This window comes from Ambystoma mexicanum, chromosome 2q (assembly GCF_040938575.1).
Source record: "Ambystoma mexicanum isolate Mex_15411 chromosome 2q, UKY_AmexF1_1, whole genome shotgun sequence".
NCBI lineage: Eukaryota > Metazoa > Chordata > Amphibia > Caudata > Ambystomatidae > Ambystoma > Ambystoma mexicanum.
The window spans coordinates 1,428,171,060-1,428,184,487 of record NC_090924.1 but is presented as its reverse complement, the minus strand read 5'-3'; the positions used below and the strand labels follow the sequence as shown (position 1 = coordinate 1,428,184,487).

The 13,428-nt window shown below is 45.7% G+C and overlaps 1 protein-coding gene across 2 annotated transcripts in view; it reads right to left on the bottom strand.

The window, feature by feature from the left end:
• LOC138570222 (SLAIN motif-containing protein-like) overlaps window positions 1-13,428 on the bottom strand; it is a 402,579-nt gene that overhangs the window by 132,582 nt on the left and 256,569 nt on the right. For both annotated transcript variants that reach the window (XM_069648952.1, XM_069648953.1), the window contains one exon: window positions 12,864-13,181. In XM_069648952.1, coding sequence (XP_069505053.1) covers window positions 12,864-13,181 — 318 coding nt within the window. The remainder of the gene's footprint in view (window positions 1-12,863; window positions 13,182-13,428) is intronic.

Genomic DNA, 13,428 nt, shown 5'->3' with positions numbered 1-13,428 from the left:
GCATTCGATTCAAATCGAATGACAGTTTCTCTTTGCTATGCGGAGATGGATGGAATGGGGTAAACTTTATACAGATCTCAATTCTATATAGCTGCCCCGTGGCCCAAATCAGAGTGAATGGTAAGTTCTCAGCACCTGTAATGATGGGAAGAGGAACCAGGCAAACAGTGGTGCACATTGTCTCCCCTTCCGATTGTCCTCGTGGTGGAACCCCTGCCAGAGATGGTCAGGACGCGAAACATTGACAGAGGGGTGCAGCTTTTCACGCATACATTAATGATTTTGCTCTACGCAGGTGACTTGCTACTCTATTAGGGATCCGGAGGACTATCTCACGCCCGTTATGATGAATGTTCTGGTCTTTGGACGATTTTCTCGACTCAACATTAATCCATCTAAGTCGGTTCCGTTCCCCCTGACCAACGGGACCGTGAGGTTCTAGGAAGAGCATGATTTTACGTGGCACCTCACACAGACTCATTATCTGAGGGCGATGGTGGCCAGATCTCCAGACCGGCTTTACCGGGAGAGTTACGAAGTGAAGTTGGAGGGCAATGAGTCACTGCTGGGGCGTGGAGGAATCTACCCTTGTCTATATCAGCTGCATTGCATTAATTAAAATGGTCATATTGCCGATATTTCTATACATCTTCCTTAATGTCCCTAATACCGGTTCCCTCAAAGTTCTTTAAGTCTCTGAAATCCGCTCTAGAAACGTTCATATGGAGGGGGAAACAGGCCAGAATTCAGTGGGAGACGATGACTGCTCCCCTAGAGAAGGGGAAGGGGGTGTATTGGCCCTCCCGGACCTGGAAGCCTACTGGACAGCGGCACAGATGTCCTATTTGCCACACTGGTTAAAGACAAGGCCAGATCGCGCTCACGTACAGGTGGAGAGGGCACTGGCATCGCCATCATTACTGAGGGTGGAGGTCCTCCCGACGGTTGGTCACAACCCACCCCAGTCTTTCTGACCAAAAAGTATCTGGAATAGACTTGAGCCCTGGTGTCACTGGGGAACTAGCTCTATCCCCTTCTCACAGCATAGCCAGTACCACCTCCAGGAGTTGAGGAATGTGCTGCTCCTGTCTCGAACCAGAGAAATCCATAGACACCTGCATTGAAACTCCAGGGTGTGTCCCTGAGTGAACATCCAGCACCCATCTGTCGGTGGTGATCTTTCTCCACTCACTGACGAACCAAGTCAGGTTGCCTCCAACCAGGGTAAATGAGTGAGGGCCAGACGTCTTGGCTGGTTCAGGCTTGCTTCAATGCTGTCCTCTGCTACCCTAAGCCTGGGAACGGCCTCTGTAGGCTTCCTGAGTTGTGGATCTGGAAGGCTGACCATACGATGAGGAGACCCGCTAGTCTTTCCCTGGAGGAGTGAAAAGATCGGTGCTGCTGGAGCGTGCCCTGAGAACAGGCCGTCTCTGTATCTGCTTTGATGGCCTGGAGGGACTTGTCGACAACTTTCCCAAATATGTTCTCTCCGTCGAAGGGCATGTCCAGCACCCTCGCTTGGACTTCCTCGTGGAAATTTGTGGCCTTTATCCTGCCTTGGCTAGTAAGGCAGACAGCGTTCCCCATTTGCCACAACGCTGTGTCAACGACATCCAAAACCAGTGTGATGGCGTGATCAGACCCTATCTCCCCTTCCTGGAAGAGAGCGATTGCCTCCATCTCCTTATCAGAGTGGCCCCAACTTATACCACAACTCCCCGTCATACCTGGCTAGGAGCGCGGTCGTCCAGAAGGGGCACCTCCAGTGAGCAAAAGTACATTCCTGTTCGGAGGTTCCAAGCACGCATTTGATATGAACTCCAAAGTTAACATTATCCAAGCGCTGGTTAGGTCGATAATGGATTACTGCAACTGTTTGTATGGGGGTCGCCTGAAGAAAGTGGCATGGGGAGAAACCTTAAGTCTTTAATATGGCCGCATCACCAAAATCCTCCAGGTCCAACAGAGGCACCCCATCCTCAGAGCCAAGTGTGTAAGATCCCAAACATCAGTGTGAAAGCAGAATGGCATTCAGGCCACAAGAGTTTACCACATCTTTGCAATAACTAAACCTCCAGCCCCCCTACCCAGAGATCCCTTTGTTTGAGCACAGAACAGATCACTGGCATTCTTCAAATGGAAACTTGCTGCTCCTCTACCCTCCTTGCTCCCCACTTCTGTATCCCTCTTCCTGCTCACCACCAGTCTCAATGCTCAAACCTGCTCTTAAACAATCTCTCCCTGAAAGGGTCCCGACAATACCAAAACCATTTCCCTCTATGGCCCTAGTCACCATGGACATACAGTACGTAATGCATTGCTTCAAGGTTAGTCTGATGTTTCCACTTTAGGCAACATTGCATTCCCCTTCACCATCGGGGCCTTGAATCACTACCAAAAACCTTGTAAAGCACTTCATAATGGCCTGCCCAGTCTTCTGCTGTAACCCAATGTAAGATGATTCTGCCTGAAGTACCATTTCCTTTACCAACAAATCAGTACAAATAGTTTCCAGCACAAAAGGTTCCCCCCTACCGAATCCCTGCAAACATCTGAGGAATCGCACATGGTTGATCCACCAATGTATACAAAGGAATTTCCAGTTCGCTTAGCAGCATTTCTCTGCGGAGAGGCACTCGCAACTGGAAGCTTCTCCCAATTGTTTTGGGACCGCAGCTAGTCTTGCAGGAATCAGATTATTCATTTACTATTTTCTGCCTCGTTTCATCTGTGGTGCATTTATTTACCGCACATTTCTATGAAGGCACGTAATCGAAGAAAACATCTGAAGGGCTCTGCTTGGGCAGGTTCTCAAGCAAATATCCTCCCAATCTGTGGGAAATGCCTGGATGCGTCTTGTACAGTCTGAAAGAGTCATAGGCTGAGAAGACAGGCAGCTTAGCAAAGAATGAAGCAGCAAAGCAGGCCCTAGGACAAGGACAGTGTTTATCAGGCATGTTTTCTTGATTTTGGGGAGCCATGCAGAGAAAGGTAATGAAAGAACCAGCTTTTAAATCTAGTTCCTCTAGCCCCAGAACTATGCACAAGCCGATCCATTCTAGTAAACAAAATACCTAGAGAAGGGGATTCACATCTATAGGATGATCTGGGGAACAGGTTATTCAATTAAGCAAAACTGCCGGATTACACCAAATCAATGTTACAAAAAAACTTATGTATGACCATGTTCAAAAAGATATTAGCTCTCTTGGCCTGTGGCAATCCAACCTAATTTTGACCTTTGCAACCTACTAAAACTCAGTCCTAACTACACAAGCATCCACATAGATGGAAACATACCTATAGCTAAACATGTAAAAACCCTTGTGTTTTACCTCGATGCCAATTCCAATCTTACTAAACAGGTCAACATGGCCGCCTCAGCCACTGCCTAAAATGGAAAGCCATCAGGGCCTGCAGACCTCTACGGTCATCAAACAGTTGCCACACACTGGCCAGAGCACTCATACAGCCTTTACCTAGGTGCCAACAAATTCATAACTAACAAGCTGCAGATTCTGCAAAACAATGCGCTCAGAGCTGCACTAAACATTCCCAGAAGAGAGCACATCTCGGCAACCAGAAACCATTGCAAATGGCTCTCCATACAAGAAAAAAATGTACTTAAAAACCCTCTGCTTGACACAAAGCTCTAAACCACTGTGCCCCACCATATCTCACTGACAAATTCTCCCTAAAGTTGTCAGCTAGAACTACAAGATCTACCAACACCTTGTGCCTTGTGGTGCCCAGATACAACCTTAAAAGAGCTGGCGGAACCAGTTTCCCGGTTCTAGCTGCCCAATTATGGAACACACTTCCACAGGACATCAAATCTATTCAGTCCATCGCAGAATTCAGAAGTCATGCCATCACTTGCCTACTTGACAAAAACTAACTTCACACACTAGGACTTACACCAGTATTATTCCTGCACTATCACACAATCTATCCTCTCACATGTATAAATTTCTTCCTTTCACATATATGTACTTCGTCCCCTTTCCCCATACACCACTGTTTCACACTTGTGCCTCTATGTAGCCCTTTCCCCCATCAATGTTCCATCTGTTTATGTACACCTATTTGAACCTCCTGTATCTCTGTGCATCTCTGTACAGAAATGTGCATTTCTGAGCATTTCTGTAACTAATCTTCTTAAGCGACCAGATACCTCTGGGTCAGGCGCACTATATAAATAAAATAAACAAAAGCATCCTTATGGATTATTTTATATCTCTAGGGCTTTGGCAGTCCAGGTGTTCATGAAAGCCAATGTGCTCTATCCTCATTGTAATGCCTCCACCACTGCTAACAAACATTGACAATGTGTAACATGGGGGCCCTGGGGCTTCAAGCATGTTGGAAATCGTAAGTTATATGTAGACCTTGCATGTTAAGATTGTGTTGAGGGTCTGCAGTCACAGGTACCATTTCCAGTTGAAGTAGCTACTGGGGTAAAATGAAGAAACAGCTTTGAAGTTGGCAATAAGAATCATGCTGACTTCCTGCCAACAATTCTTTGCTGCAAAAGCATGCCTTACTTTAGACCAGGGGCAGGTAATGGGTTGAAAGAATTCTGGGAAAAGGTCCTATGGCTACTGTAATCAATGCATGGGTTTGTACATACTTTAAGCTGGCATCTATGTATATGATTTAAATTTTACTACTGATGCTGGCTTCACTCTTTGCCACACAAGACATTCTTTGGACTTGATGGGATTTTTTTTCTTTTTTTTTTTTTTTAAGTTGAGGACCATCACAGGTGCCCAGAGAGGTTTTAGGCCTCTGGTACGTTGGAAAAATACTGAAAAACTGTAGGTATTCAGCTTCCTGAAGGTCTCGCCCAACACTGCAAGAGATTTAAGGCAGCAAATAAGTCCAATTGTGGCTGCGATTGCGAATGGTCTGCTTCATCTTGCACTGTTTGCAGCCTGCAGCTTACATCTGTAAAAGGTTGCAAAACTGCAACATAGCCATGGACTGGGCCCAGAATAGAAAAAGTGCAGCATGAGAGTTCATATGGTGCAACTGCAATATTAACAAAAGTTCTTAAAGAGCTCAGATTTCTCCAGCTGCAGTTACAGCGGCCATGACTGGCAAAGCCACGTGGGAGACTTTAAGGTGTCCAACGTGCCAAACATCACTCTACCCTATGTCCACCCTGCTTCTACCACATGTGAGGTACGCTTGCAGACACAGAGGCACACAGTTTGGATGACTAGTGACCTTTCGAGACACCTACTCCATGTTGAACACCACTGCAATGCTGGGTTACTTAAACTTTACAACTAAATCTTTTGAATCCACCAGCCAGGTACCTGCAAGTACTGTTAGCTGTGGATTGCTCTGCCCCTCGGATTACTGACACAGCGCTGCTTCTGACTTGCGCTGCACCGTGCTTCGCCCTCTCGTTGCCGTTGGTACGGCTTGGAAGCTTTGGAAGGCTGGAGGACGTCTTTCTGTGAAACACACAGCTTGCCTGGTCCTCGTTTGTGGATCAGAGGAGGTGACTTTTTTCCCCTTCCACTTTGAACTGTCCCTAGGGAAGGGAACTCCCCCCTCCTTCCCCACCTTCACTTTCTTGTTTTTCATTAAGTAACACCCGCTTGGAGGTGTGTCTAACCCCCTGCTTTGTGTGTTCTCCCTCCCCTTAGGTTTCCTCCATATAGGAGGCTCCGCCCCCCTGCGCTGCGTGGCGTCTGAAGCCTCTACAAAGACCCGCCACCCCGCGCCGCGCACCAGCCAAGTACCTGCAAGTACTGTTAGCGGTTCGCGTGGAGCCCGGAGGCGGCTGTGAGGCTTCCCTCGCCTCGCTTGCGCTTTGAAGCTCCCGTTTTGTTGGTGCTCGTGAACGTAAGTTAGTTCACTTTTGGCCACATATTCTTGCCACGTAGCTTTGACAAGGGCGGAGTGTGCATAGGCTAGGGCATTAGCGGAGTCTTTGTGTACTCCACTTTCCACCCTTGGCTTTTCCCTCTATAGGAGACTGCGGGCCCTCGGCCTTTGATCCTGGGGGAAAGGTGTGAGGAAGTTCGAAGCGAGGAGTGCTTCCTCTTTACGTGCTTCAGGTTGATTGTAATCTTTTTGTCCTGAAGTGCCATTGGTGATACTTAACAGTTGGTCAATCTTATTGCAACCGCTAGCACATGTTCACTTGTCATAGTGTTGTCTAGTCCATCAGCAGGCTATGCGTATGTGAACGAACCTTGGCACTATTCTACCCTGTACATTTTGTATGCAGATTCCAAGTATAGTCTCTGGTGAAACACTGTCTCGGTGAGGGTAGGGCTGTCAGTTCAGCCTTGTTGCAGCTGTGGCGCAGGGTTGTGTTCCTTTCTTTTTGACCTCTTGGTATTGCAACTGTTTATATATAAAGAGGGTTGTTCCATTTTTTGTCTCTGTGGTGTGTATAGCTGCTGAGCATGAGCCCAATTCTCAGAAGTGGTTGTAAAACAGGTTCCTCACCGAAGGCAACCGTGCCAGTGTCAGTGAACAATACCCAAAATACTACCCTCCTCCTGCCTCCTACCACCAAAAAGTCTCTACTCTGTCTAGCTCATCGGTGGAGTGGGTTGTTGGGTCGGTTGAAGATGGGAACTTTGAGCCTGCTACAATGGTAGCACCATCTTCTGTTAAGGTTCTATCCCCACTTGGCCCTCCCTCTGCCTTGGTACTGTCAACCTTTTCAGTTCAGGAAGCCAATGACAATGTTGGGGAGGTGGGTGACACAGATGTCAGCGAACATGATCTAAACTGTTCCCCTGTGTATGACCATCGAGACCTTCCCTGCATCTCAGACACCTCAATGTTGGCACCCACTATTGTCAGCGAACTAAGTAGAAGAGTGCGGCTCTCATTGGGCCCCTCGTCTCCAGCGTCGTCTTCTTTCCCTTTTCGAGAACAAGTTCACTTCCATCTCCCTTCAGAAAGCAGCTGCAAAAAATCTGGTGGCCATGGGAGTGCCCCGTTGGTTACTCCATGTAGGGGTCTGGAAGGGGGCACTGCCCCTCTTTATGATAACATCCATGTTGACAAGGGATTGCCATCAGGATTCTTTTTGCCAGGCGGTGTGGACCCTTTTTCTCTGGGGAACGAAGAGGTCGATCTCTCTGCCCCTAAGGGGGAAGGGGGGTTCAGATCGGCCTCCACCCCCGATTTTTGCTCTACCACTCAGCCCAATGAACCCTCCAACTTCCCAGTAATCTCGCGTATACTTAACATGCTGGATAAGGGACATGAGTTAACACACTATTCAATAAGGGAGATGCAGGCTTCACTTGCCCTTATAAAGGACAAGATGGCTAGAATGGAAGGCTTTATTTTAGCAGAAGAACAATCTAGACCCTTCTATCTGGCCCAATTTGAAAAAAATGCTGGTGAACGTTTCCTCTACATTAAAGCAGTCTCCAAGTATTAATTTGACCTGCTCACAAGGTTTTCAAACTGAACCTGGATGCTGCCCCATAGATCCTCCTCAGAGATCCTACTCCCAAGTAGTGCAAGGTGATAGGTGGGATAAATTGAAGCATGGCAATTCGGAGGCTATTGATCTGGTGGAGGTCCTTAAACTCCAGCACGATCGTCTTACAGGTGGAGCATCTCCTATATAAGCTTGCTGTCACTTATCACTTGGATCCGACAGATTGCCCAGAAGAGGTAACTGAAGTTGAGGGGATTGTCGTCCCTTCGGACAGCCCCTCCCCTTTGACTGATATCATTGATGCCCAGTCTAGTCCACCTTCGTTGGTTGCCGTTTTGCCCTCGGACCCTGAGGAATGTTCTGTAGTGCACGAAGGAAGACACTTTGTCTCTCGTAAGGCAAGGAAGTCCTTAAGAGCCCAAAAACGTCTAAATCAGACAAAGGCTAGGCAAAAGAAAGTCGCCTTCAAAGCACCAACAGCTAAGTGTGTGCACGTACCATCTGAACCTAATTTAATATCAAATCTCAATAATGGTGCCAGCCATGATGAGCTTGGATTGGACTTATGTGACCTCGATGAGGAAAGCAAGAAACATCTACAGGTTGCAGAACTGAAAAGCGGCAACATCCAGCTTGCTTCCAGTGTCCCACCGAGGACTCCTACGGCCAAGCAGCAAACCCAGCTTCACTGCTTCTCCCCTAATATCTAATCCAAAAAAGTGCTTACTCTGCTGCCAGTCGACGCAACAGTGGCACCTGTTGTGTGCCCAGTAAGCGTTCCATTACCTGCAGAAGTGTCTTCTGGTGGTCTGGTAGTAGATTGTTCCTCCGGCATCTGTTGTTGTGGCAGCTGAAGAGCCGGTGATCCCTGCCTTTCAACCACAGGTTGCACAGGCTCCTTTGCCCCCGGTGCGGCCTGCCTTTATGGAGGATGGGCCCGCTCTCCATTCATCCTTTGGAGATCTTACTACCGATGCTTTGTCCTTTTCGCAAACGCCCAAGGACATGAAATGAATCCTTGGCTGGACCAGCAATCCGGATATTAATGGCCCAGTGCGAATAAATAGGTCATTCTTGATGAAGTCCTTTTTTCAGATCCCTGCCTTAAGGAATCTTTCATCTAAGGACCTTGACTGGGTCAAACTGGCGGCTCACAACAACCACAGAGTGCTCTGCAGAGTACAATCGCAGATTATATCTAAAATGCTATTGGAATTTGCAGATGATTATCACTCTATTGGCCTCGTACCCACCTTGTTTCTGGACATGGAAAGTGCATGGGCCTTTCTTGACTGGGCCCTTCCTCCCCCGCCTGTATGCTCAGTAGGTCCAGCCATGGATTCCTCCAACACTCATGTTAACCAATTATCTATCCAACTGGCCTCGCTTACCCAAGCACTCAGTGGTCTATCTTGGCTGGAACCCCTGTTAAAAGAGGCTGTCGCCATCAAAGGGCCTACTCCTGGCTCATAATTGGCCAGTCTGACCGTTGCCTCTTGGAACTGCTGTGGCTTAGGCAACCTCGGAGTATGGTATAGACGGGTTGAGCCTGATGAGAAACCAGACATCTTATTCTTACAGGAAACGATGGCTTTAAGCGATATCACGCTAGACGGGTACTCGTTTTTCTGTTCCGGCTCGTCGTATCCTTGCAGGCCTCCCTTCTGGGGGTATTGCCGTTCCATTAATCATGCCCTAAAAGCAGTGGCTTCAATATTGGACACTTTGGATTCATGCATATTGGTGGAGCTGTCGCATGAACATTCCAAGGTTCCGTCTTTGCTATTATTGTCCATATACTGGAATCCTAAGGCAGTCTCTTTGAACTTGATCTTAGAGGAATTGGATCGGATTTTGGGCCATGCTTCTGTTACTTGTCCTAATCACGAAATTGTGATTAGAGGTGACCTGAATTCATATCTGCAACTTCGCAATGTTTTACGTCCCTCCTCTCTGTACTCTTCATATGCACAACAAGCCTATCATAGAGGACAGCAACTGGTAAGCTTCTTTGAAACATGGGGCATCTACCCAATACAATTGGCGCCTCACTCCATCAATATCTCTTGGTGTCGTGGCGCAGCTTCGTCTCTTATTGACTATCTACTCGCATCTAGAGTGTGTTCTGGCCTGCTTGACCCAATCTTAATTTTAGATTTGGGTCTGAGCGACCATCACATGCTGTCCTTGCGTCTTCATATGGGGATTGATGCTTATAAAGTCTCGACACCATCTCGTTTGACTGAATGTGATAGGCACACTATCTCTGTCAAATGGCATCCCTCAGTTTGTAGGCAATTGGTGTTTTTGGTGAATAGGGATCTCCTAGTGTGCCAGGAGGACTCATTTGCTGGGTAACGTGGAAAAAATGAACAAAATAAACATCAAAATGATTCACACGCACCCGTTATCGTTAGTGAAGAATTCCCTGGATAAGGGTAACCCCTTGGATGTCCATTTTAATTTGGACCAGATAGCAACTTTTAAAAAGCAAAAAAATAGTGATCTCCACACCTTAAGAAATAAGTCTACCAGTTTGCCTAATTACCATCGAGAAAAAAATTATATTGCTGCCCGTTTCAAGCAGCAATTAAAATCTCTTCGCCAGGCTGCCTATACCTTAGCTAATCAACATATGATTGGCTTTTTATGTAAAAAAAAAAAAAAACTTTGGAGTTATGGGCCATCTTAAGAAATCCGTCTGGTAAGGTAGACACTCGTTCGGTGGCTACCATTTCGGGCCCTGTATGGGAGAAGTTTTTCTGTCAAAAATATGCCTAGCCAGACACTCATTCGAAATCAGAATGCATCAACATGCAGTTGTCCTTTCCAAGTGTTTGTCCATGGGAATTAAAAGACATCATATGGGCAATCTCTCAACTGAAATTTTCAAAAGCAGCCGGTCCCGATGGGTTGCCCCCCTGTGTTTTTAAGGACGACCCCCACTTTTGGGCCAGGTACCTCCTTCCACGCTATCAGTTGATTTATCAAACTGGCAGGGTTCCAAAATCATGGTTAATGGCTATAATAATCCCGATGCACAAAAAGTGCACCCTAAGTAATCCTCTAAACTTTAGGCCAATCGCACTTAACGACACAGCTGTGAACATTTTTGCACGGCTGATCGTGTCTGAGTTGGAAGCTCATATAAGTGCTCTAAATATTCTTTCAAAAGCCCTGGTCGGTTTTCGGCGTGCAATGGGCACTCAGTTAAATGCTGCGATTCTAGCTCATCTCCTTCGGACTGCACACTCTAAGTCTAATGGCACCATATATATGGAAGCATTAGATCTTTCAGCTGCCTTTGACAATGTACTTCGCACTCGCCTCTGGCAGAAGATGCTGTCATATGGCATCCCTCCCACCTTGGTAGCTATAATTGCTGCACTACACCAAAACACCTCTTACCGGGTCCGTATCAACGCTGAAGGGCTACTAACTGACAATATCCCCACGTGCATAGGTGTAAAACAGGGCTGCAATTTGGCCGCGGTATTATTCAATCTTTACCTGGCCGATATTGACAAAATCTGGCAGGGCTCAAATTCTTTTCCGGCAATATTGGGTAGCATGCGGCTCCACTGGCTGCCATTTGCGGATGACGTCATCCTATTCGATAGAGTGCCTTTTGGACTCCAAAACAAACTAAAGTTATTTTATGACTATTGTACGCTGAACAACATGACCATCAATTCAGCAAAATCACACAATGGTCTTTACAGCCAAGAAAAAACTACCCAGATTTAACTTTGCCATTAATGCACAACCTATCTTGATGAAAGAAGAGATTATCTATCTGGGCTATCACCTATCGAATGGGACGTCTGTCGGCACTTGGCGCACAGTGTTGAACGCAAAATTTAATCCACTGTTGGCCCAAATGAGAATCATCTTCCAAAAATATTGTAGATATTCACTTCTGCCCCTCATACAATATTACACCATGAAAGTAGAGCCCATCCTACTTTACGCAGTGGACGTGTGTCTTCTGAAGTTGGGGCCTCTTTTAAACCTTTTAAAAGGTTAACTTTGGAAGAAAATCCTAGGGCTACCAGGATACTTACCTAATGCCATTATTTTACATGAATTAGGTTTGTATCCCTTAGCCAACAAATATCTCTGGCGGATGGTAAATACCTTTTCTAAAATGATCTCTCCTCCTCCAAATTCTCTTTATGAGGACTTTCAGGCAATGCTTACCCATAAATGTCCCTTGTCAATCTCTGAAGTGAAAGATCTTATTAATGCCACCCTAACATCATTGAATATGTCGCAGCAGGATTTGATGGACTCCGAAATAAAGTTAAAAACCGCTTCTTCAAAAATTAATGGGCATGTAACTGATCAGATCGGAGGCTACTCCACTTTTATGACCTATGCCACATTCAGGCACGTAGTTACACCTCGGCTGCCTTATGTACTATGTTTCCCTGACAAAGTTGCAAGACGGTCCTACATGCGATTCCGTTTGGATCTTATTCACACGGGCGCTCGGATCAGGAACTGGTCTGGCTATAGGGATTTGGTGAAGTGGGAGGGTTGTAGATTTTGCTTAAATAATTCTGAGAGTGAAACACTGGAACATTTGTTTATGTATTGTAGCTTTTTCCTCAATCACAGACGATGTTGCTTGGATGCATTCTTGACTTCTTATTCTTCATTTGCATGTCACCTAGTTTGGCTTAGATGCATGCAGGGAAACACCAACTCCATCATCTTAGCAACTGTTAGACTTGTTGTAATGATTGAGGAACATTTGCTGACACTCAATAGGGCCATCTTGAGTGGGCAGTTTGTGGACTCTTCTTTTTCCAAATAACTTGTCATGGTGTAGCTATTTTATAATTTTTTGCTTCTGATTGTTTGCTTCTTTGTATTTTTTGTTGTTGCTCACAGGCTTTCTAGGTTTTGTGATTTCCTTCGTGATTGTTTCGACTGATTTTATTAAGCAGATTTTTTGTATACTTTCTTGTGGGACCAAAGAAAGTTGGTGGAGGGTTGTCTTTTTCGTATGGGTCGGCAATATGTTTTTAAATGTTTTATTTGCTCATAATGTTTAGTTTTGATGAATTTTATATGAATTTTTATCTGATATGTATAATTTGTAAAGTTGTAAATTAATTTTGCTACCAAAACAAATTTAAAAAAAAATCTTTTGAAGAGAATGGTTAGCAAAGCAATAGCTAAGTTATGAAAATGCAACATCAATCGTTAGTACATTAGAGGTGAAGTTTTGCCATGGCCATGAAATGCACAATTCAAGCACTGACACAAAATAATTTCAACAATTAACGATTGCATAAAAAGTCTGGAATTTGTAAAATAAGGAAGAGAGATTTCACACAAATGCATGTAACTAACACGGGTTGGGCAATGACCATTAAACTAATAATTTCCAAATTAACATACAGATATTGCAGCTGCAATGGAGCAGCCATACCTTCACTGCTGTTAAACTTCATCCTGTCCTGGGCAGGGTTCTGTGCTGTTCGCCGTGGAGGTCTGATGCGTGAGGTAGGACATTTCCCAAAGTCCCCGGTTGCAGAAGGAGACTGGCACCGGGGCGAGCTAAGGGGCGAAGGAGAGTACCTATGACTGCTACGAAAGGACAAAGAGCAGTCATAATCATCCTCGTCCTCCAGGCTGTGCGTGTCAAACTCCTGGTCGCTGTAAGTGCCTCTCCTTAGCGAGTGCATGGACGCGCTGGAGCTGCGACGGGAAACCGAAGCAGAACTAGATGCATAATCTTGGCGGAGACCTAAAACAAAGCATCAATTAAATTGCAGAATGAGTAGTCATTTCATAGGCATGATGGCTAAAGACAAAATGTTCATTTGTCTACAACTGACCAGTATTAAGGTCTTCACTTTTAAATTTCAACCTATAACAAATTGAAGATCTAAATACAGTGGTAAATGTAAAATTCACCATCTTTAGACACGATTGAGGATGATTGGACTCAACATTTGAGTGACAAAAGAATAGCTTTGTTGGCTACCACATTA